Source organism: Electrophorus electricus, chromosome 2 (genome assembly GCF_041902795.1).
Source record: "Electrophorus electricus isolate QZ-2024a chromosome 2, ASM4190279v1, whole genome shotgun sequence".
NCBI lineage: Eukaryota > Metazoa > Chordata > Actinopteri > Gymnotiformes > Gymnotidae > Electrophorus > Electrophorus electricus.
Genome location: NC_137498.1, coordinates 44,003,411 through 44,029,177, shown reverse-complemented (window position 1 = coordinate 44,029,177; position 25,767 = coordinate 44,003,411). Strand labels below are relative to the sequence as shown.

Sequence of the window (25,767 nt, the reverse complement as noted above, 5' to 3'; positions counted from 1 at the left end):
TTTAATACAAGCTCCAATACACTATGTGCTTTGCAATAGTGAAACAAACTCCAACGCTTTAACTCTACTGTCCCATCATCTGCAATGAGACAGTGCTCTACTGAAAAGAATGAATGTAAATGTAAATTTCAAACTCTTGACATTGAGCCTTTGGTTTTGATAAATAATGAAGCAATTTGTTCACTTCTGTTTTTTAATTATATTTAATTTAATTATGTAAGGTTATGTATGGTGTTACTAATTGTGGTCAATGGAACAGCTGGTTAAAGGTTATATACAGGAATAGACACAATAATGTTTGAGATCTGACAAAGATCCCATCAAAATGTTATCTTTTATGTCTTATAAAGCACAGTGTATGAGCATATATTTGACCTACATTATAAAAATCTGATCTCTGTCTTTTTTTGAACAGAAAGCACGACAAGAAATGAATGAGTCTACATCGCCACAAGAAAATGATGCTGACCTTATGGTATTTTCACACAGCTTACATTAGTTTTAACATATACCACTAGTGTATTGCATTTGTAAATCCACTTTTTTCTTGTAAATTATGTAAATAATGTCAAAGTGCATTCTGAAAGTGGTCAGGCTTGTTCCACACTTTACTGTGTTGTGGAACTTTGAATGGATGCGATTACCACAAGGGGTGTAGCAGGAGTGCAGTCATTTTCCAGTTATCATTTGTGTAAAATGATGTTTTTTACTGCTTGTGACAGTTGACTAAAGTAATTGAGAGAGATTTTATGCAGTTATGATATGTATGAAAAAAATATGTACATACAAAGCATGCAGAAGCTTTTAGTACTGTAACCACCCCAAAGGTAGTGACTTGCTGATTTTGCAAAAGAGTAACACTTTTAATAACTTAAAAAGTAGTGGTAGTACTATTCACTTTTAATAACTTAGTAAATGTGCTTGTTGAATGATCATTAGCATTTATATGTAGTGCAGTTGGAGTGCATGGAGAGTATATTTTTAAACAAATTGCAAGTATAAAAGTTGAATTTATAGCTACTAACAAGAGTTATGCTATTTTATGTTTATTTAAATACTGATAGAAATTATAACTGACATATATGTACATATGTATATACATTTTATGGTGTTACATCCATGAAACCTATGCAGGCTGGTCCCAGTGGGCCAGTTCTAGGTCAGTGGTTAATGTACTTGGCTAGTAATCAAAAGGTTGCCAGTTCAAACCCCACTGTTGCCAATTTTACCACTATCGGGCACCTTAACAAGGCCCCTAACCCTCAGTTGCTCGAATTGTACTCAGTCAAAATTATAAGTCACCTGCTAAATGCCATAAATATAAATGATCCAAGTACATACAACTAAAAGAATTTTAGTTAACCAGTGAACCTGGTTATGTTTGTGTAGTGTCCTCTACCTCTTAAATACTGCCTTGTAGGTAAGGTGAGTTTGTTTTCCTCTGCACAACTATTTATAACAATTATGAAGGCTAGGCGCTCCTGTCTACTCGAGATAATGTGGTTCTACAATAGTCCACTAGTGATTAGGCCTACTATCTTATTATTATCTTGTTTTCCTCACACTCCAAACTTTAGTAATGAAACATTAATGAAAACATTAAACAGACATCCAGCAAGCTGTCCCACCTCATGAAATCAAAAGAGAAATGGATTAGTACTTTTTTCACCAATGAACCTATTTACTGCTTTTACTGTATAAAAGCATTCATTAGAACTCAAATTTCAACAAAGGAAAAAGGAAAGAAAAAATCAGCCCTAGGCACACACATTCACCGAGTGCATCTCACAAAATTAGATAAACATTCAAATCATATATGTCTATATGTCTACATTATATTTCCACATTATAGCTGCAAACTTTGTCTACCTGCTCTCCTTTTTTGTCTCCTCTCCTTTCCTTTGTTTCTTTCCATTTCTTTTTTTTCTTCCTGCCCCAATCCCCTGATTGGTTCATCCTACCATTCAGTGACAAAGTAACAGACCAATCAATAATGCTCATAAATCAAGTATACAAATGAAAAACTGTAAACAATTTCACCTTCAATTTCTCCTTCAAACAACAAGAAGAAAGGAAAGAAAGATATATATATACTTACACATATATCATATACACATTCCTTTCCCCACAGGGCTACATTTGGATGAATCTTGCTATGTTTGTGTTATGTACATAAATCCTACTTGTTGTTGAGTTTTAGCTTCTCAACATAGGTGCAGGCTCAACAGTCATTTAAATATTCCACAAATAGATGGGTCTTCAGTCTGCATTTGTAGACTGCAAAAAGTAGAAGTTTGTTCCACCATCTAGGAGCCAGGACAGAGAATAGTCTCCATGCTTGTCTTCCATGAGACCCGAAGCATGGTATTTCAAACTGAGCCGTACTTGAGGTTTGGATCAGGTTTTGACCATTGACATCATGTATGGAGGTGCTGGTCCAGTTTTGGCTTTGTAGGCAAGCATCAAGGTTTTAAATCTGATGCAGCAGCTACTGGAAACCAATGAAGGGAGCGCAGCAGCAGAGTGACATGTGAACTTTGGAAGATTGAAGAAAATTCAGGACCATCCTGCATTCGGGATGAGTTTTTGAGGTCCGAAGACCAGCAGGTAGCGAGTTGCAGTAGTCTAGTTTTAAGATGAGTCTAGTTTTGAGAGACTGTACAAGCACTTGGTTAGCTTCCCATGAGAGAAAGGGCCAAATCCTTCTTATGTTACAAAGGAGAAATCTGCAAGACTGGGTCAGGTTTGAAACATGAGTTAAGAATGACAACTGGTTGTCCAAAGTTATGTTAGGCTGTGAGCAGCTTGAGACAGCAATACCAGGGAGTTCTCAAAAGAAACTGTGAGGTCATGGTGAGGATTGGCAGTTCCTGGGATGTACAGAAGCTTGGTTTTGCTGGAGTTGAGCTTCAAGTGGTGGGCTGTCATCCATGATGCAATGTCACTCAAGCAAGCTGAGATTCGGCTGGAAACCAGAAGGTGGGAATGAAAAATATTTATTGGGTTTCAAAATTAAAAATTATTGGAGCAGCAGTAGAACAAGCCATGAGAAGATATTACATCACCAAGAGAGTTAGTATACAAAGAGAAAAGTAGAAAGCCTAGCTCTGGGCCCTGGGGAGACACCGGTGTACTGGAGTTTCCCCAGGTGTACGATTTATTTGAATATGCTGTTTAATTAATATGCACAAGAGATGTTTATGTAACACCGGGAAGGTCAAGGAGGAACACGTGCGAAGTACCATCGCCTCGGAAGTGAGAGCAAGCAGAATTCAAAGGAGGGAAGCCATAAAGAAAATGATAGACAAATCAGTGTTAATGAATGACAAATTTAATAATGGAAACACCAGGAGAATACAACCCAGGAACTAACAAAATGATGATAGGCTAACTAGGGTGAGGATGAGCACTAGATAAATAAGAGAACTAAATATTAGGGGAAAACATATGGGAACACAATGAAGCATGAAACAAGTATAAACAGGACAGGAAAACAAGGAAAGGGAGTACAAAGACTACTTAACTAGGTAAACAATCACCAAGACTAAAATACAGGTAACAGATTTAAAAGGAAAACCAAACAACACTTGCATGACTAAACAAGGGGATAGGAACCTAAAAGGGAGCGAAATGAGGAAAAAGATGACTAAAACTGGTGATTACGGATCAGGAAAACAATGTAGATGAGAGCACCGAGATGATATACAGCGGACAGGAGAACAGAAAAAAACTTAATGAATATGAACTGGGAAGGCAATACAGACAGAGAGGGCAACATAAACTGGAGTACCAATAGAAAGCATGTAGGAACTAAACGAGATATAACTAAACAAAGCAAGTGTTAGAAACTGGTTCAAAGTGACCAGTCCTTCAGGTTCGATCTCCTCTAAGTTACTCTTTGCCCTCCATCCTCTGTAGCCGGATCAATCCGGGCAAGTCAAGAAACACTGACACCAAGGTAGTGAATTAAGAGAGTCCCACTTTATTGAGGAAAGCACAGAGTATATATGTGTCCTATATCTACTATCTAAATCTACAGGATGACAGGGAAAAGTGAGGCATGTTCTAAGGGTCTACGTAGAAAGGAAAGAGAAAAGCTAGTAAAGATTAGATGTTCTCTGCAACGAGCCACTAGCTGTTCCCATGCCCACCATGAGCCACTTCTGTGCTTAGAGAGAGAGAGACAGAGAGAGAGAGAAAGAGAAAGGGAGGGGTAAAGGAGACAAGAAGAGGGAGTGGATGACCTCGGGTCACCAGCTCGCAGTCAAGCTGCCAAGTCATAGCTGATAAGCAGGGACCTTGTGTTGGGTACCTGAAGACAGAGAGGCTCCAGTGTCTAACAGCAGGTAACTTAACTTAGGATATAGAGAACAAGAACAGCATAATGAGAAGCGAGCGAGGCAGAGGCAGAGTCAGAAAATGGCATAGACATCGACATATACAATGACCAGCGAACATGAAACATAAGAACAAGGTTTAAATAGGACCACAATTACGGACAAACTAGGAACATTTTGAGATAAAGGGGATGAGACAGGGAACCATGGAAACAGAAGAAAGCAGACAGATCAGAAACAAGAGCTAAACACCAGATGCAATGAGGAGCAGACACCAGAACAGAAGACCCAACAGAAGCAGACAAGGGAACAGACACAGAAATCAGGGCAACAGGAGCAGACAGAGAAGTTGAGACAGGTCTGGGGGTAGGCTTGGGGCTAGACTGCTGACAGGCACAGGGGCAGAATGCAGGACCGAAGCACGACAGGGAAAAGGAGTGGGACTGGAAACATGGTTGGGACAGCAGACGGGCACAGAGACAAGACAGGAAAGGAGAGGAGAAGTGTCAGTCTCGGGCATAGCTAATACGGAAGGGGCAGAAGCAAAGACAGAGGAGATTATACTAACTACAACCAACACAGACACAGGAACAAAATGCACAACAAGCAGGGTACAGAGGCAGGGACGGGCAGGGTAACAGAGGCAGGGACAGGCAGGGTAACAGAGGCAGGGACAGGCAGGGTAACAGAGGCAGGGACGGGCAGGGTAACAGAGGCAGGGACAGGCAGGGTAACAGAGGCAGGGACGGGCAGGGTAATAGAGGCACGGACGGGCAGGGTAACAGAGGCATGGACGGGCAGGGTAACAGAGGCAGGGACGGGCAGGGTAACAGAGGCAGGGACGGGCAGGGTAACAGAGGCAGGGACAGGCAGGGTAACAGAGGCTGGGACAGGCAGGGTAACAGAGGCAGGGACAGGCAGGGTAGCAGGTTGTACGGAGTTCACATATACTGGCACGGACACTTGGACAGGTACAAGGACAAAAGCAGGAAAAGGAGCTGGCAAAGCAGGAGCTGAGGACACTGATGAAGCAGTCATTGGGGCAGAGGAGTCACATGAGACCGAGAGGTTGTAAGAGTCACTGGCAGACTGCAAGGTGTGGCCAAAGGAGTCCTAAGCGTCTCAGGGAGCACATCTGTAGCAGCTTTCTTGGGCACGAGAGAGTCATAAGGAGCAACCCCAGGTATAGGTCTGGCACAAAGCACAGGAACAGGCCTGGCTACTTACACTCCAGGAACAAGCTGTGAGGTGTCCTTAGCACCAGGTTCAGGACCTGGCTGCTCTGGGGGCATGGCTGTGGTGTTCAGTGGCGGGTCCAGAGGCATGGCGATGATGGTCAGCAGTGGGTCCAGGAGGTCTCGAGGCGTGGTCGTGCCAGTCAGCAGAGGGTCTGGGAGATCCGTTGGCACAGCTACAGGAACAGGCCGGATACAGGAAACAGGAACAGGTTGAGTGATATCTTGGGCAACGAGAACAGGCCGAGGAGCCTCCACTAGGCCGGGAAAAGGAGCAGGTGTGGGATGGGTGGCATCTCCCACACTAGGAACAGGAACCGGATCCGGCAGAGCAGCATCTCCCATGTTGGGAACAAGAACTGGACCAGGCTGGGGGTCTCCACACTGGAGACAGGGACTGGCTGGGGAGTTGTGATGATGGGTAATAGTGTACTGAGCTTGTCAGTGCTGACAGGGGATTTTCGGGGTCTTGAGCCTGATAACCTAGCCCTTAACAGTCAAAAAAATCCCTCTAAAGTACCCATTTCCTCAGTTATCTGAGTGATAACAAGGTCTGCCCATTGTAAAGCTTCTCCTTCTAAAAACTGCAACAAAAAACAAACCTTCAGACTGTCAGGAGGATCAGGACAGAGGAGATACTGGAAGTACAGCCAGCTCTGTAGTATAAACCCCTCTACGAAACCCTCCCTGTTGACCTCACAAGGGAGACATCTTGCAGAGGGGAGAGACCAGGGCTTACTAGTTTTAAGATGGTCTAATAAGTCCAGAAAATAATGCCCTAGGATCCATAGCCCCTATGGCCCCATCAATGCCAAAAACTTGAATAATGCCAGAGACATCTGCAGGACACGCGTTACCAAGCCCTTCTCAGTCCTGCCCTACAAGTTGCGCATCCCTGACAATTGCATCGTGATGCGTAGGGTGTGGGCACTTACCAGGAGTCTTGACTACCTTGGTCTTCTTAGACTTGTGTCAAGAACTCCTTGTCTCCACAGTGCCAGAGGAGTTAGTCTGCCCGGTGTGGTCTTGCTCACTGTGTTCTTAGTTGGCTGGTCATTCTGTAATGCGGGGAAGGTTGAGGGCGAACACACATGTGTAGTACCACTGCCTCGAACATGAGAGCAAGCAGAATCCAAAGCAGGGGAAGCCATAAAGAAGACGATAGACAGGACAGTGTAAATGAATGACAAGTTTAATAATGGAAACACCAGGAGAATATAACCCAGGAACTAACAAAAAGATAATAGGCTAACTAGGGTAAGGATGAGCACTAGATAAATAAGAGAACTAAATATTAAGGGAAAACATATGGGAACACAACGAAGCATGAACAGAGTATAAACAGAGCAGAAAAACAAGGAAAGGGAGTACAAAGAACTGGGCTACTTAACTAGGTAAACAATCACTAAGACTAAAATACAGATTTAAAAGGAAAACCAAACAACACTTGTATGACTGAACAAGGGGATAGCAACCTAAAAGGGAGCGAAATGAGGAAAAAGATGACTAAAACTGGTGATTACGGATCAGGAAAATAATGTAGACGAGAGCACCAAGGAAATGTATGGAGGACAGGAGAACAGAAAACTTAATGAACATGAACTGGGAAGGCAATACAGACAGAGAGGGCAATGTAAACTGGAGTACCAATAGAAAGCGTGAGATATAACTATACCACAGGAGAATGGCAAGAGTAAACAGAGCAAGTAACTTAACTTGGGACATAGAGAACAAGAACAGCATAACCAGACGCAAGTGAGGCAGAGGCAGAATCAGAAAATGACATCGACATAAACAATGACCAGCAAACATGAAACACAGGAATAAGGTTTAAATCACAATTAGGAACAAACTAGGAATATTTGGAGATAAAGGGGGGGAGACAGGGAACTATGGAAACAGACAAAAGTGATCAGGAAGCCAGGGAAATGGGAGATGCTCCGGTCTGTGAGCATGACAGTTCATGTCTACTTCTAGTTTTTGTTAGTACACAAACAGCTTAAATATTTAATAAGCTCAACATAGAAGCTGTGTTAGCTACCATATCTAAATGGGCATTTAACTATATTCCACTGAGGGTGTACCTGCTTGAGTCCGTCGACCTTTGGAATGACTTTTAATAAAAAATTACCCAAACTAGAGCCATCTCCATAAAGCTGACAACAGAAAAAACTTAAAAACTAGCTTTTGCTATGTTCATAGAGTTTACAAGAACCTACCTATTATGTTTGCAATAGGTAGCTATTTTCCATACCATTGTATAATTATGCATCAGTTAAAGGAACCAAAATGAGTGATGCGTTGTTTAGTTGATAGTGTCTTTGTTCCTCTGTGGATCCATTTAACTAGAAAAGTGCATTTACTGAAAAACATGCAGTGAGTATGCAGCTTATGCAATTTCCATGTAGTTTTAGGTGGTTACTATTGTATCCAAGGTGCTTGCTAGGAAGTTAGCAAGTCATTGCTATGGAGTCTCTGGTGCTTGCTAGGGTGTTACCAAGTGGTTGCTATGGTACCTCAATTGGTTGCTATGGCCTTGCTAAGTGGTTAAGTGGAATGTGTGTAAGCAGTTACTGTGTAACCAGTTAGAGTGGGCATGGCTGTGTGTGAGTGGGTGTGGCTGTGTCATTTTGAGCATTCCTCCAACAAAAATGGTTGCTGCACATAAACTGGTAAAGTGCACGTTTTGGGTTTCTGTCTGTGTTGATATGAAGTGTCTATAAAGAAAAAAACCTTTGAGAAAAATTGTGTGAAAGCATGAAAAATAGTTTTGTAGGATTATGAACTTGACACAAAAAAAGTCAAAGGCCTATTTTTATCCTGTCATTCAATTAATCATCCTGCATTTACATCAATATTTGTGGTTTTTGAAGTTACATGTATGGTTGACCTAAGAAACAAAACACAACAACCCATGACCATAAATAATAAAATACAAAGCATAAATTAAATTTAATGAAATGATACAAGTAATCCATGCATTAATGATATTTTGACCATATCATCATATCTATGCATATTTTCCAACTCCAAGCTATATAAACGTGAATGCTTATTGGATTTAAGCATCAGATTATGTGTATTTGTGTACTGAGTGAGGGTGTGGCCTATGGACATCAACACCCTATATCAATGTTTGCATAATTATTAGGCAGCTTCTTTTCCTCAGGCCAAATGGGCCAAAAAAGAGATTTAACTGACTGTGAAAAGTCATAAATTGTAAAAAGTCTTTCAAAGGGATGCAGCACTCTTAAAATTGCTAAAATATCGGGACGTGATCACAGAACCATCAAAGGTTTTGTTGCAAATAGTCAACAGGGTCACAAGAAACGTGTTGAGAAAAAAGATGCAAATTAAGTGCCAAAGATTTGAAAATAATCAAAACACTATTCTTTGGTAGGATTCACAATCCAAGAGAATCCTGGATACTCAGAACCCCACAGCTGATGGCAAGAGTGGCAAAAATCCCATTCATGATAACTCCTACAGCACAACAAAAGGTGTGATAAATCTCTTCTGTGTAATCGTTTTCAGCATTATTATAATATATTCTCAACACTAATCCTTTCTTAAATAGGTACTATGAGCATTAGAAGGCTTATTTGAATTCCATGTTGAAGGGAACATAAAGACATTTACGTAATTGCATTACTATCTTGTAGTCATACTGAAATGTAGTCTAAGTGGGCTTATATGTGAGCCAAAAACATGCAAATATGATGTTATATGCACTGTCATACACTGAATCTAATTTTTAAAAATTTGTTTTTACTAGGTCAAATGCAATCAAGTATGAAAAAGGTGTGCCATCACCCAGAAGATGAAGACCAATAAAAGCAATTGCCTTCCCAAGATATAAAGGACACCCTAAAGTCAACCAAGAGAGGTTTGTCATGTCAGATAGAGTTCCTGTTGTCCAATCACAGCTTGCTGCTTCCATCACCAAGGAAAGTCTGAGAACTTTCTTCTCATCAACTGTGTGTTCTCCACAGTATAACATTGGTGTATGGGGACAACATTGCTTCTTTCTTGCTTTGAAACATAATCATACGGTCCTAAATTTCCATTTGAGAGCTTTCAATGGTGGTAAGCTGAAACTGGGTTTGACTGAATTCCATTTTCTGTGAGAATATGCGTTTCATTCGCCAAAACTGCGAGGAGTCTGAGACTTGTCTTACTTTTCAAAACACTGCAAAGATTTTTTTATTTGCCGAGATTAGACTATATGACAGCCTCCACATATGCTTCCGCCTTGCTTTTTCTGTCTTCCTTTTCATTAGCAAATCTGAAGAACTCTGTTCAATCAAATCATATGTAGGAAAAAAGGCCACTCAAGATGTTTTTTATTCTCCACACCAACTCCTCTATGGTCTTGCAGCAGTGCTGGTCAGAAAGAAGACCACCACAAGTTCACCTCCATGAGGGAGAAGGAATGTATCACAGTAAGTTCCGTGTCTAGTTTTCAGCAAGTGAAACCATGTTCACTGTGATGTGTGGTTCCAAGCCTTCAGGATCCTCATAGCACTCTAACTTTCAAGTCTCTCTTTCTCTGACAATCAGTCTACAGGTTGAAGTAGCAGAAGCTCACCTCAGCACATACAATAGCCGTTTCCTAAAATTATACGAATATAACTTGCACTTTTAATAGCCTTGAACCTTTTTGGATAATAGGGATGACATTTTTTTGGAATCAGGACAGAGTACTTCAACAATGAGGATTATGATTATGGTCGTAACACTGAATGAACAGAGGTAGGACACAAATGATGAGCAGAGTGGCTTTTTTCATGAGCAAATCCAGAATCAGAGTTCAAGCTGTGGTCGAGGGTCAAAAACCATCATGGCCCGACACAGAAACAAAACCAGATACCATAATATCAGAGGACAGAGAATAGAAATAAACACAGAAACAGATAATGGAGCATGAAGGATACAACCAACAAGAGAACTGTTACTTCAACAAATGGTCAACTACAAGACAGGGATGACAGGAGGTTTAACCACCAGGGTAATGGCAAAAAAACTAGTTACACTAGACAACAACAAAAGGAGAAACAATGAGCAAAATCAAAACAAGGAAGCATGAGGAAGCTGTCACCATGGGAACAGAAAAAGCAAGAACAACAGGCACAGGGACAGAGAGTTCAACATGGACCAAGTCAGAACCATAAATGGGTGGAAGGAACAACATAGGAGAGGACAGGAAGACAGACAAAGGAGTCACAAGAGGGTTAAAGGCCAAGAGGATGGCCACAGGAGCTCTTCAGTGCATCGCCCCCTAACTGCATTCTTCATACTACCCTCATACCAGTACATCTCCCTCTTACTGCGTCCTTCATACCAGTCACATACCAGCATGTCGCCCTCTCACTGCATCTTTCGTTAAATGGTCATTATTTATTGCTGAATGAGCAGAGACAGGACACAAGCACTGAGCAAAGTGACTTTTACTGAGTGCAAATCTGGAATCAGTCATAGGACCATTCAGGTTCAAAAAACCAAAAGAACTGGTATAAACACAGAACTGGATAATGAATTAGAAGGAATACCGAATAAAAACAGCAGCAAGGAAACATGACAAGAGGACTAGTACATAAAACAATGACCAATGACAAGACAGGGAAAACACAGGATTTAAACACATGATTGAGTGTCAAGATGAGGAACTCCTGAAAACAATAAAGAGCAGAACAAGGAACCAAAGTGAAACAAGGGCCAGAACCAGGAGCCATAATCCCTGTGGAGTGAACCGAGACTCCCTGTGCACATGTTTAATCCCATCCAGGACCTAATCCAATGAATCAGGTCACAAAGGCTTCTCAGACTACAGAAACAGAATGACAGTCTGATCACCACCAAAGATAAAAAGAACTTTACTTTAGCAATAAAGCCATGATTGTTACATTGAAACCTACTGGATGTGAAACTTAAATGGTCATGGATAATCTTAAGGGCAGAGTGATTGATACTCTTTTCTTCTATATCATGTCTTCTACATTTATTTCTTAACCTGGTTCAGTGACTGTGTTCGTTCTGGTCTCTTGTCGAATTTGAACAGTATGCATTTTCTTCACTTTTTCTTGAAATATGACTCCATTGTTTGGTTTGTGAGTACTGGATTGATTACACACTTTCCATCAAAAAAGTATCATTGTCAGTATGTGTTGTCAGTGCTGCTCAGAACTCTGCGTCGCCCTCTAGTGATAGGAGCCTTCAAGTGAGTTTTACTGCCATTACTGTCGAAAGTACTGTAGACAGGAGGTCATCATCTAGTATGATTATATTCCTGTTCGAGAATAATGCATCATTTGTTTGCAAAGAAGCATTTTCTAATGAAATAAAGTTACATCTTTCATCTTTAAGGATATTGTTTTGCTTATTATAAGAAATTGCAATTGTTAGAAAATAATATTTAAATTGTTAGAAAAAAGTGATTTCTTGAAGCAGAATTTAAAATATTTTTGTTGCATCTTTATTACACTGAGTTAAGATATTACACATAAAATGCATAAAAGAAATAGGATACCACTTTATATGAAGTGACTTTAATATGCTGTGGTTATATTTAAACAATAAATATCGCTATATCTAAACTACTAAGTAGGTATTGAATGCTATCATTGGATTACAGCAGTACACTGTATGCAAATACATATAGTTTTCTTTGAAATTATTGGAACAGCAAGAACACTTCTTTTTATTTTTCCATACACTGAAGACATATGGGTTTGAGATCATAAAATGAGTATGGGATAATATATCACAATTCCAGCTTTCATTAACTGATATTTACATGTAGATGTGTAAAATGATATAGAACATGACACTTGAGGAGACAGACCACCCAATGGTGATGTGAGTAAAATGATAGGAACAGATAATATTCTGTTAATACAACTAAAAATAATGCAACTAACATTTGCTTGCAGTAACTGCATCAAAGCAGTGATGCACTGATATCACCAATCTGTTGTATTAGTTTTATTGCTTTTCAAGGTTTTTACCACAATTTCTTTCACCCCTTATTTGTTCTGGGGGCTTGCATGGTTTGGTTGTGTAATGGTAGCTCAGTGGTTTAGGTGCTTGACTTATAACCAGAAGGTTGCCAGTTCAAGCCCCCACTAAGTTGTCATTATTGGTCTACTGAGCAAGACCCATAACTCTCAATTGTTTTTTGTATTTAGTCAGCATTGTAAGTTGCTTTGGATAGTGTCAGCTAAATGCTGTAAATGGTTACAGCATTACACTTTTCCCCTTGGTAAAGTAATTTGTTGTGTTATGTAATTGACATTGTTGTGTTTTGGGTAATTGACATTGGGATGTTGAAGTTTCTCATGATTACTCTGGATGCATTTGTGTGTAAATTAGCAGACAGAATGTTTCTGAAGACTTCTGAGTTCATTCATTTTCTGAAGACTTCTGTGTTCATCATGAGTTAATTCATAAACAAAGATTAGTGAACCCATTCCAGAAGCAACCATGCAAGCCGAAGCCATGTAGCTACCTGCGTTGTGTCTGACATATGAACTCATATTTTGACATTTGAACTCATATTTGGACATTTGAACTCATATGTTAGATCATGAGCAGACCTCTTTTCTCCACACCTTGATGGAGCTTAATATGGATCTCATCAGTCCATAAAAAGTGTTCTATAATGTCTGTGGTCTGTCTTTTTTTGTAAATTCAAATCTGGCATTTCAGTTCTTATTGTTGATAAATGATTTGTAATTTGTGGTATGGCCTCTATATTTCTGCCCCTAAAGTTTTCTTTTAGCTGTAAAATTCTGATCTTTCATCTCCTATTTTGTGAAATTTCAATCTATATTGTTATATTTATCTTTTGGTCTCAAACCCAATGTCTTCAATCTGACATGTCATATTTGTATGACCTGACTTTATGACAAAGGTACAAGAAATTTAAGATGATACAAAAATGTTTTTTTCATGATACCCACTGTATTAGAAATGCTTGATATAAAGTGTGACCAAAAAGGTAACAAACAATACATGGTAAACTGCAAATTATAAGTACTCTTTTTTTTTAAATAAGGTGTAAAACATTCAGATTAATTCTAACATTACAAATCAACTTGTTCCTATTTGTAAATATAAATCCTGTGTTAATTGACCACATATAGGTGCAAATTCCAGTACAGCATGTGGACCTGGGAGACAGTAATCTTCTTCAGCCCTGTCAGAACAGAGCAGAAAACCAGGTAAATAGAAAATACATTTTTAAAGGACAGATAATGTATATTATTGTTATCATTATTATTTTAAAATACATGGCCAAGGAGGTTTGTAGATTGTACATTTAACTTTACAGCTCTTATTATGTTTATTGCTCCTTTGGGGAAGGGTAAAGTTTACCTAATAAGTCAAATATTCTGCAGTGACGACCATGACCGTTGAGACCCAAATGGTGTGCAGAAAATTGTTGGAGATGAAGAACCTGTATTATTCGAGGTGAGAAGGAAAAAATATGGCACACAAATTGATAAAAGGTATCGAATAAAATTGTTGTATATTTATGTCTATCTATGGGTCATATCTTTTATTTGTTGGTCCACAGACCGGTCTAGAGAAGAATGGAAATAAAGAAGTATATATATCATTCAGTGACTCTAATTTGAAGCAGAGGAATTTTTGGTGTCCTGACCCAAAAGACACTTTCAAAGTTTCAACAAAATCGGTCTGTCTCTGTCTTGATACCGTGAATGACAAAACTGAAGTGCACACTTCATGGGAGAATGACCAGGCCATTACAGAAATCAAACAAATTGCTGCTCCTGGGCACTCTGAATGTGCTACAAAAACTGTAATTCTATCTTTGGACTTATGTTTAGCCCTTAAAAATGGAGATTTTCAGCAGTATGCTCAAAATATACTTTTCCTTATAAGAAAAAAGTCAGCATATACAAATGAAAAAAAAGATGACATTTTTTTAGAAATAGGAAATTATGTCCTGAAATTACAATGTAATGATCTCTATGTTGTCCCCCAGTACAAATGCCCAGATGGGCATTATAAATTCATAAATATTAAGGTAAAGGGTTTGTGTTACGTTAAATTAAGTACAACCAAAAAATTCAATAAAATATATTGTGAAACACTGTATAATTACTTAATAAGGAACCATGACAAAGTTCGCTCCTCTGTACAGTCCCCGGAGGACGCCATTGCAGTTGGTGCTGTTCTGTTCTCAGAGGTCATCAGATACCCTGAGATGTTTTTTCACAACATTTTCTTGATTCACTTCCTCAAATCGTGGGATGAATTCTATAACTATCATCTCATGGTTACAGGTGGATCCTGGAAAGACCAAAACATACCTAAAAAGGTTGTGGAGAAACAAAAACAAAACCTTAGGAAATTCAGCCAGAAAATCCACAGTTCACCAAATGCTTTTATTTATGTTTCTGGTTGATTGATGTGTGCCAGCATCTGATATTTTTAATGTTTTAAATCTGTTTTTATGTATTTATTATTTTGGTTGTATTTATTTATGTATTAAGATTATTGTTTCCAACAAATTCTGTATTAGGAATGGAAAATATTGTTTAACATTATGCTATTTATATTGTTTTTGTATTATTAAATAAGTGTTGTATGTATTATTGTGTTAAACATTTTTATTGTGTTAGTAACATTGTCACTGGCCCGAGTGCCGGTGGGCGTGGAACAGGATGCACAGACTCCCTCAAAGTGAAACATTTATTAACATAAAACATGTAGAACAATGGCACTCACACACAACACTAACGACAGACATGATGTTTTAACTAAACACAGACTACACTCACATCTAACAAATGACTATATACATACTAACATACATCAGCAAACAAACAATGACCAACGGTGAGGCACACACTGACGGGGGTTTGAATAGACAAACACACATTAACACGTAACACCCCATACAGGCGCGTGCCTTCACGGGGGTGTGGCTACAAACATGGGTGAACCCCCCTGCACGCGGCAGGCCGTACCACGTGACTTGGGGGGGGGGGGTAGCATCTTGTGACAGTGTTTATATCAGTGATTGTCATCATCGGGGTCCCTGAAGAGTTGTGTGTGAATTGATAAAATAGCTCAGTGGTTAATTTACTTGACTAGTAATCAGAAGGTTGCCTGTTCCAATCCCATTGCTTTGAGCCCCTAGACAAGACAATTATGCCTCAAGTTGTACTCAGACATAATTTTAAGTTGCTTTGGATAAAACTGAAAATGTCACTGAAGATTTTAAGCCAAATCACAAGAAAAGCAAAATCCAATATAGAGGCAAAGGCCAAATCAGAGTAACCAAAATGGATGGTCTGATCAGAGGAAAAGGGAAAAGAAACATGCGACAGGCTAGAGTAAACATGACCAGCAAACCATTAGAACGGGCTTAGAAATGCACTTAAATACACAAATGAGAATTTGCAAAGAGTGATGATGGCAACAGGTTTTAAATATGCAGGCCAGTATGCAGAACAGGTGATGTTAATAAGCGGGAGAACTGGAGGGTATGACAGGGTTGGTTTGCCATGGTTTGCAGCATGGTCTCAGTGGTCTGGGTGACCAGGCCTGATTTAGGTATATTTTGTTTTCTTTCTTTTTAAGTAATTTATTATTTATAATTTTAGTTATTTATTTTGGCCTTGTCCTTAACCTAAAGGATGGAAGTTTTTGCCATTCTGAAATCTAAATTAAACTGTAGCTTCATCAACTTTACATCCATGTCATATTCAATAGCTGTTCATGGATTGCTTTTTTAACCAATTTAGGGAGTGTGAACACATAGCTATCTTGTTTTAATAATCATTGAAATCCTTTTATTTGTTGTGCAATAATTTGTTAGAAAACATATAAAACATTTACCTTTACGGACATAAAAACTAATTAACAAAAATACACATGCATTTATACATGTTAAAGTGAGTCAACTATATACAAGTCCGACTGCATTATGAAAGACCTAAATGAATCTCCAAAGAGCTTCAGTGACCATTGCAAGACTTTTTTAATTCATACTGTGAAAGAATTGTTTTTTAGGGCATAATAAATGGGTTCTAAACCTTTTGGTTGTGCCAACAGGATGGCAGATCCTCAGACTCCCTTTGTAGGGAATGACAAGGACAGTGAATGACCACGACAGTTGAATGATCAGGACAATGAATGACCAGGACAGTGGGGAATAGCACTGGGTTTCTCTACCTCATGCCCCACCCTTATAACTTTACTGACTGAGGCCACCAAACAAAACAACTATACAAAAAGTTCAATCTGATTTAATTCAACTTTTATTTAAATAGTACATACCATATATTTTTTAACCCTACAATTTTCCAATGAAAATATATCCATTGCTGCAACATTTTAAAATGTATACGTCGGCTTTCAATTTTAATGTACTATTCAAAATTTACATTTACGGCATTTAGCAGACACTCTTATCCAGAGCGGCTTACAAATGTGCTTTGTCATTGTCACGGGATGCCCCCACCCCACCCCCCCCAACAAGTCACGTGATACGGCCTGCCGCATGCAGGGGGGTTCACCGTCATTTGTAGCCACGCCCTCTGTGATTGCACTTACCTGCACGGGGTTACCACCGTGTGTCTATTTAACCTTCTGCTAGTGTGTGCATCGTGTTGGTCATTGTTTGCTGAAGTCTGTTAAAACGTTTTTGTAGCTATTGTAAAATGTTGTGTAGCCTGTGTCCAGTTAAATGTATAGTCATGTCTGTCGTTAATGTTGTGTGTGAGTGCCATTGTTATAGTATGTGTTCTATGTTAATAAATGTATGTCACTGTCGAGGGAGTCTGTGCGTCCTGCTCTACCTTCATCGGCACTTGGGCCAGCAGCAACGTGACAGTCATTTCCTGATAGAATACATCCTAGCCAGTACAGCAGGTTAGAGTCCAATATACCAATGATCTAGAATACTGTAGAAATACAGGGATCACTGCTGATGACTAGAAGTAGTCTATCTTAAACAATAAGTGCAATAAACAATAAGTACTAGAGTTTGTTAGACAACATCAGTGTAATAAACAATACCCTACAATAAATATTAGTTTAGTCAGTCAATATAGGAGCAGGGTCAGTTGTCATTTAAATATTCCATGAATAGATGGGTCTTCAGTCTGTGCTTGAAGACTGCAAGGGTCCCTGCTGAAGTTGGAAAGGAGAGATTGGTATGAGCTGAGGTCTGGATCTAGGTGAGATTTCCTCCACTACCTCTCTGCAGTCCTTAGTTCTCTCCTGTGGCAGCGAAGTGTTTCTGTTAGCCAGGGGACAGGTGGGGAGGACTTAGCAGGTCTAGAGGAGAGAGGGCACAGAAGATTCATTGATGAGGTGTGTAGAAATGAAAGTATTTGTAACTGTATCCAAAGAGAGAGAGGATAGAGAGTCAGGGTGAGGAAGGGTGGACAAAATAGTAGAAGGGAAGAGGGAGTTATGGAGTACGGATTGTGATGGAAGGAGGAGGAACACATTGGGGAGGACTGGATAGAAAGAAAAGGAAGGGAGAGAGAGAAGGATAGAAAGTGATAGTCCGAGAGGTGGAGGGGGGTGATTGCGATGTCCACTGTTGTGGTGGTACAGGTGAAGATCAGGTCCAGAACATTGCCAGCTTTATGAGTCGGAGGAGAGTGGTTGAGGGTGAGGTTAAATGCTGTCAACAGCAGAAGGATGTAGAAGGAATGCAGCTTGTTTGATGGAAGGTTGATGTCACCAAGGATAATCAGTGGATTTCCTTCAATGGGGAAATGACTCAGGAGGATGTCGAGCTCATCAGTGAAGTGATCTAGGGAACCTGGAGGGAGGTAGATGACAATGATAAGAAGTTTGGTGGGGAAAGACACTGTAATGGCATGAAATTCAAAAGAGGAGATGGAAAGTGTAGAGAAGGAAAGAGGAGTGAAACGCCAACTCAAGACAATAGTAAACCTATGCCACCTCCCCGGCTGAGAGGCCTCAGAGAATGTATGAATGAAAAGGCAGAGTCGCCGAGTTCTCAGGGGTGATCCATGTTTCTGTTAGAGCCAGGAAGTGTAGGAAGTGGAGGGATGCTAATGCTGAGATGAAGTCAGCCTTCTGCACAGCAGATTGGCAGTTCCAGAGCCCTCCTGCCACCACGATATGTGATGGTGTGAAGCGTTGTGAATCAGTGAGGTTGCTGAGATTGCGACGTCTGATGATATGATGATAGTGTTGAGGAGTTATTGATGATGCCCAGTTATTGATAACTATCTACTATTTCAATGTCAGTGTTCCTTGCTATGTGAACAAGCAATAAACCACCTTCTGAAATCAGTTAGCATGCCTTTTGTTTTGTAATTGCAAAAAAAGGTCCTCATCAACAGGGCCATACACTTCCTCCTCATTCAGTAAGAGACACACAATAACAGTCATCTGCAAATTTAATCAGATGTATATATTTCTGATGACTAATGCAATCATTCCTATTCATAATACAGAGGAGAGGAGACAGCCCTACAAGGAGAAACTGTACAGAAAGAAAGGTACATGCTACAGCCTGTCCAGGTTCATATGCAGTCTACAATTTGTATCTAAACTTGGAGAGTAATTTCTCAGCAAGCAAATGAATGAACGTGAGTCTTTGGACTTTTAAGGTACTAGTACTGGATTTATTATAGTTAAAACCATATTGTCTACACCCTAGTCTGTTCTGCATGCAAACTGATACTTATGCACATATTCATTCATAGAAATCATGAATAGAAATGTTTTAAGTAATACAGTAATACAAAAGAGTGTTTCAAAAACAAAAACACATCTCTGTTTGTTTCTGTTCTTTTATAGCTAGATAGACAATTAAAGCAAATTTAATCTTTACAGATTTGGTATTAAATAAAGTATACTACTGCATAGTACTATCTTTCATCTTTGCGCTTCTAAATTGCATCTATTAAAATTGTGATTATTTATGAACATGGCACATGAGAATTGAAGAAACAATCCTTTAACAGGATGGCACACATACTGACAAATCTCAACAGCAGAGTACAGAAACCATCATTATTTAGTGGAGCAATTACCACTATAAACATTGTACGGGGTTATGAATTATCAAGTGTGGGAGATAGACCATGCCTAATCTTTTCTCCTCCCTGTTTATACTGCCTGACTTTGCTCTGCATAACAAATCTGACACTTGTCCTCCTCCCTGTCTTCTGCCTACTAACCCCCCCCCCCCCACAACCTCCCACCCGCTGAATTCGGTAATCACAACCATCTCAACCATTATTGAAGGCATGGTCTACGCACAATAAATATCATATAATTTAATGATAATCAAACTGAAACAATTTGAAATGTTTTTATCAGTTCCATTTCAATGAACCTTAATTTCAAAATAATATTACAGGAAGCATCACTTTCTGATAGGATATTTGGTAGAACACAATAATAATAATAATAATAATAATAATAATAATAATAATAATAATAATAGTTTCTGCCTTCACTTCTCTGCTGTGGATAGAGGGGCATGTTATTTGGCTAATGTTATGCAAGGTTGTATAATTTCTCTACATTTGCTTTTCTGATATCCCAGGCCAGTCATAAGGAACAAGGAACAGGTCTGAGGTCACACAACAGCTGAAGGTTTCTGTCCAAATATAAACATCTTGGACAGGTCCAGAATATTATCTCACACTGTGTGGAAAGCATAGAGCAGACTGTTTGATAATAACAAAATATGTCCCACAAAAGAAACTTAACATAGTTTTGTGGTGGGTGTTAGATGTATGTTAGATCAGCACTTACATTATTGTTTAGGCCGAGCCAAATCTTGAACTGTTCCTTACAGAAGCCTTCAGTCAGGTAAACAAGCATACAGTACCATGGGTCTTCCAGTTAAATCATCCACAACTAATCATACATATCAAATGTATACAAATTCCAGCGATGCTAAGTGCATCTTAAGTTGTCAGGTGGATATGTTTCTCTGTATTTCTCAGTAGTGGGGACCAGAAAGGTGCAACACTGAAACTTCTTGCATCTTAAGACGTGAACTTTCTCCCTGACTCCTTTTATAAAACCACTGATCGTGCTCCTTACTGCTGCTGAGGAGAAGTAGAAAATTATGGGGTCCAGACAAGTGTTTAGGGTGCTGGAGATCAAAGCCAGCTCACGCCAGTCCTCGTCCTCCTTAAGGACAAAACCGACTGCGTGGGAGACATTGTATGGTCCAAAGCATACAGCAAACACTACTAGCGTCCCCATGGCAAGTCCGATAGCCCTCAGCTTGCGACGTCGGCCAATATGCGGTAACCTCGACAGGATCCGAATGAAGTTGATGTAGCAGAAACAGCAGATGAGGAATGGGACGCAGAAGAGCACCAGGAAGAGCTCCAGGCGGACCGGGAGCAGAATGTCCAACTGCTCCATGGTGAAGTTGCTGTAGCACTTTTGTCCCGAGGGCTGATGCACGGTGTCGTTTGTTTCAAGGCTGCGGTCATCCCCGCTGCTCGAAGGGATCAACGGGACGATATAGACAATGCTCAGGTTCATGGTGCCCACAAGCCAGAAGAACATGCTAGCTATCACAGCATAGCGTGGCCGGCGGTTCAACGAGTATCGGAACGGGAAAGCAACTCCCAGGTAGCGCTCCACGCTTACTGCCGTCAGAAAAAAGGTGCTGGTATATATTGTAGAGAAGAACATGAAACTGCTGAGGGGACACAAGAAGTCGGGTAAAGTCCATATCATGTTGTCAAAAGCCTCCTTCATCTTGAAAGGTAAGAAGGCGAGGAAGATGAGGTCGGAGATCGTAAGGTTGAGCAGAAGGATGTCGATGGGAGCAGGTTTACGGCGGACCTTGCGACAGAAAGTGCAGAAGGCGAGGACGTTGGCAGGAAGTCCGAGGAGGAATGTAAAGATGTAGACGAGCAGGAGCAGCTGGCTGACCAACATGGTGATGCGTCTGTCTTTCACATAGCATTTGGGGATGGCATTAAATCCATGAAAAAGAAGAATGAACTTGTTTGGAAAGGATGGAAAATATCCCTTAAGGACAAACTGCAACATATCAAAGAGTTAATTGATTTTAGTGGAGGACAATCAATTATGTTTGCATTTACATTTACAATATTTAGCAGATACTTTTGTTCAGAGTGACTTAAACAACCAAACTAACCAACTAACTAGTAAACTAATTTAATATCTTATACTATAGTATAGATTATTTATTAACTTATGTAGAGGTGTAAAGTGATTTGTTGTTGCCTTTGAAACTTATAAGTAGGAAAGAGTTTAAAGATATCTGCAAACTAAAAAATAGTCAATGCAGGAAAATAAAATTAAAATAACATCATATTAATAACAAAAATGTCATCATAAAATAGTAACAATAAAAATAGCATCAAAGCCCATCAGACTCCCATGACGTTGTACTGTACTTCAAGTATGCTTTGTTGAGTGAATTTATGAAAGGAAAAGCAAATAAATTATGCATTTTGAACAATTTGGTTAAAACTCACCCTGTAAAATAATCAGCAATATCATATTGTAGATGTCCCACCAGAGCTGTATATGTGAGCGATGTACCTTTGTCTTGTACAATCTACTTTATTATTACCTTATTATAACATGAAGGGGTGCAGCATCTCTCCCTGTGGAAATTTAATTAGCTCCTGACACAATCTACATGCCTGAAGCTCACCAAACATTGTTGCATAGCAACACCCTAAAACAGTCTGTTCGAGGAACACAGGAAGATGACATAACCATTGTTAATGTAAGATGCATCCGTTAACAGAAAATATATCTCTAAGATTACAGGTGTGTGATTGTTCTTTGGTGTGTGAACTTCTGTGTGTGGTGGGGGGGTTAGAGAGAGTTAATTAAATGAGTTTGTGATATTAGTGTATACAAACTCTGGGGTTAATCAGTAGTGATATCAGGATGGCTATTTTGGACAAAGGCAACACATTTGTATACAGAGCAAATTTTAGCAATTTAAATATTTTTGTTTTAGTTTCATAAACATATTTGCAGATGCTTTTGATTATCATAATCAAAATGAGATAAAACTTGGAAGTGACCCAGTTAACTTTAGTCACCCAAAAAATAGCCCACTGTTGTTTCTGTTAGTAACTTTACATTACAAAGACCTGTCATTACATTGTGTTAGAAGACTGTATTACAAAGACTGTTCTGGGAACAGTTCCAGTGTGAATTGACATTACAATGGGAAAATTGAGTGATCTCAATGACTTTGAATAAGGCATGGTGAACGGAGTTAGACTAGCCATGTTATGGTCATTGGTGTCAGATTAGCCAGGGCCATAATTTCAAAAACTGCCAATTTCCTGGGGTTTTCTTGTGCAACGGTGTCAAGAGTATAACAAGAGCAGTGTGATCAAGGAAAAACATCCCGCGAAAGGGGATCCTGTGGACATAAACAACTCACTGATGAAAGGGGTCCGAGAAGGATATCAAGAATCATTTTGAGGAATAGGCGGTGTACAGTCAAGCACATAGCAGACGAATGCAATGCTGATGTTCCCACTTGTGTGTCCAAACACACAAGCTGATGTTCCTTAGCACAGATCGGCTACCAAAAAACAGTTTCAGTGATGTTGCTGTCTAAGGGGAACAAAAAAACAAGACTTCAGTGGATAAAAGAGCATAAAAACTGGATCAGTGAGCAATGGAGAAACATCACCTGGTCAGATGAATGCAGATTTTTGTCAAACCATTCTGATGGAAAGGTCAGAATTTGGCACCAGCAACATGAATCGATTAGCCTTTCCCATCAGGTGTCAACAGTTCAGGTTGGTGGAGGTGGAGTAATGGTGTGGGAATATTTTCTTGGCACACACTGGGTCCTCGGATACCTGTAGATGGTTGTTTGGACAGTAGGGTGTGCCTAAGCAAAGTGGCAGAATGAGTTTATCCTTTCATGGCAGCTGGACAGAAAGAAAGACACTTTCAGCAGAACTGTGCAAAGTCCACAGGGGTTGTATAGTCATGGATATAGTCCTCGCTTCCCTAGCCTTCAATGATGTAATTTCACAGTACTTCCACAGTACCTGTATCTAATTTGTGGCAACTGTGGATGTTCTGTCCTCATGGACCAAGATTCCTGTAGAACAAAATCAGGAGTCTACACCATGACAAAGTTTTGCAGTTCTGAAGGTCTAAGGAGATGCAATGTGCTACTCTGAGTGTCTCTAATAAAGTGTGTGTGTGTGTGTGTGTGTGTGTGTGTGTGTGTGTGTGTGTGTGTGTGTGTGTGTGTGTGTGTGTGTGTGTGTGTGTAGAGTACCAGTATACTGGTACTATATATATATATATATATATATATATATATGCCGGACTTAGGTGATTATGAATCTGGTTACCAAGAACATGCAAACATGCAAATTTGTTTAAACAATAACAATGTGTTTAACAGAGCATAGTTTTTATACCTTTACTCTTTTGTAAAATGTAGAAAACTGTGAGAATATACAAAGAGTAGGTTTGTCTGAACTTTTGACTGGTGTGTGTATGTATACACACACACACACACACACACACATATACAGCATCAAAAACTTAATAAGCATGTGCTTAATATATTTGCTTGGAAATCCCCTAGAATAGCTTTATAACCTCTGTCAATGTCACACTGAACAGGTTCACTAAAGTTTTAGTAAATAACAGATGTGTGCTTTTCCTGTTTTGTTAGAGTGAATTTTAATGTGTGTGTTTGTGTGTGCTTGTGTGTGTGTGTGTGTGTGTGTGTGTGTGTGTGTGTGTGTGTGTGTGTGTGTGTGTGTGTGTGTGTGTGTGTGTGTGTGTGTACATGTCAATAACCAGATTTTCTTATCATATTGGCAAATATTGACCATCTTAATGGACAGTGTCTAGCATATAGAGATGCTATCAACTGAGCTGAAATTATGGTTGTAGAGTCTGGTTTGTGTCAGAGGATTCCTTTTCACCCAGTTCAGGCAATAAATAAAGCTATGTGTGACTGCACTGTTTGTATGACACTGAATGTATGATCAAGTCAGTATTGTATTTTGCAAGAGAAGTTTCACTATTTTCAAACTGATGACAGAGACTTTTTTGTTTGTTTGTTTTTGTTTTTTGGTTACAAACCTGCAAAAGGAGAAAATATGAGTCTTCATCAATTAAATCAATTAAATTTTAATCAACACAGTTATTTATCATCTTAAAGAAAGTGTTTACCTCAGTATCAGCTGACATACTTCAGACAGAAAACACCTCTTTTTTTGTAACTGTCACGGGTGGCTGGCCTCCCAACAAGAGGACCATGCCCACTCGCTGGGAGGACCACAGCACACACCTACCCCACTCCCAATCACCAGCCTACTAACCATGTGCACCTGTCCCTTGTTTCTCCCTTCCACTATTTCAACCCGCATGTCAGCAGGAACGCTGCTGCGCATTAGTGTATTATCTGTTGGGGAACCGACATGGAAAGCTATGACAAGCTCAGTTACCTTTTGTTTCATTTTGTTGCTATATGCTTGTGTCTTTAGTTATGGACAATAAAGAGCACCTTCTAGCAACCACGCCTCTTGCGCCCTCTGTGCCGCCAGCATCACAGTAACTCACTAAAAACTCACAAAAACTCTTTTAACTAATTACTGATCCAGGTCAAATCTACCATTCATAGGGAAAATCATTGAGAAAATTATCTTCAAGCAAATTCTGGTTTTCTACTCTTAAATTGCTGTCTAGACAGGATTTCAAGATTTCATCCAACTCATAGTACAGAGAGTGCTCCAATTAAAGTAACTAATGACATTTCTGATTGGTTACCTTGCCCACTCTGTTCTGACAAGTCAACTGCCAGACTTAAACACTGCTTGACATCTAGTGATAAAAAAAACATTTCCATATTTCCATATTTCACAACTTTAGATAAAAGTGCACCTGTAGCTGATTAGCAAAACCATTTTATCTAGCACACTGGCTATGCCTGAAATGGTTTACTTCTTTACTCATTCACTAATCCCCACATAGACAATTATACATAGAACTCTACATAAGCTGCCCATCAAAGAGAAAACAGACACAGTTCAGAAAACATTGGATTGCACTGGAAATATATCATGACTTTTCGTCACATAAACTATCTGGAACATCACCTAATAGACTAGCCATACTACCACAACAAACTAAGAAATAAACTGACCACTGAGTCTAAGTTCAGTGTA

At 39.5% G+C, this 25,767-nt stretch overlaps 1 protein-coding gene and 1 long non-coding RNA gene across 3 annotated transcripts; one reads left to right on the top strand and one right to left on the bottom strand.

Moving 5' to 3' along the window:
- The first annotated feature begins 414 nt into the window (after positions 1 to 414).
- On the top strand, positions 415 to 14,223 carry LOC145653162 (uncharacterized). Its single transcript, XR_014119481.1, has 6 exons — positions 415 to 475; positions 8,973 to 9,072; positions 9,348 to 9,458; positions 13,714 to 13,791; positions 13,969 to 14,041; positions 14,148 to 14,223. It is a non-coding gene; the product is annotated as an uncharacterized LOC145653162 (long non-coding RNA).
- LOC113578365 (free fatty acid receptor 2-like) lies at positions 12,814 to 22,199 on the bottom strand. 2 transcript variants are annotated; one of them, XR_014119479.1, is made up of 5 exons: positions 22,072 to 22,191; positions 17,804 to 17,884; positions 14,700 to 14,907; positions 13,946 to 14,027; positions 12,814 to 13,766 (listed from the first exon to the last, which is right to left on the bottom strand). XR_014119479.1 is itself a non-coding variant. In XM_027011561.3 (2 exons), exon 2 carries the CDS (start codon positions 21,503 to 21,505, stop codon positions 20,501 to 20,503), a length of 1,005 nt encoding a protein of 334 aa, XP_026867362.2. In that variant the 5' UTR covers positions 21,506 to 21,610; positions 22,072 to 22,199; the 3' UTR covers positions 19,816 to 20,500. The 2 variants fall into 2 exon arrangements, 1 of the variants encoding a protein (XP_026867362.2); XM_027011561.3 differs by lacking the exons at positions 12,814 to 13,766; positions 13,946 to 14,027; positions 14,700 to 14,907; positions 17,804 to 17,884 and adding an exon at positions 19,816 to 21,610 and having other exon boundaries at positions 22,072 to 22,199.
- Positions 22,200 to 25,767: the final 3,568 nt, after the last annotated feature.

Bases quoted from the DNA above. Each gene is read 5' to 3' on its own strand.
- LOC113578365 (XM_027011561.3), bottom strand. From the start codon at position 21,505: ATGTTGGTCAGCCAGCTGCTCCTGCTCGTCTACATCTTTACATTCCTC.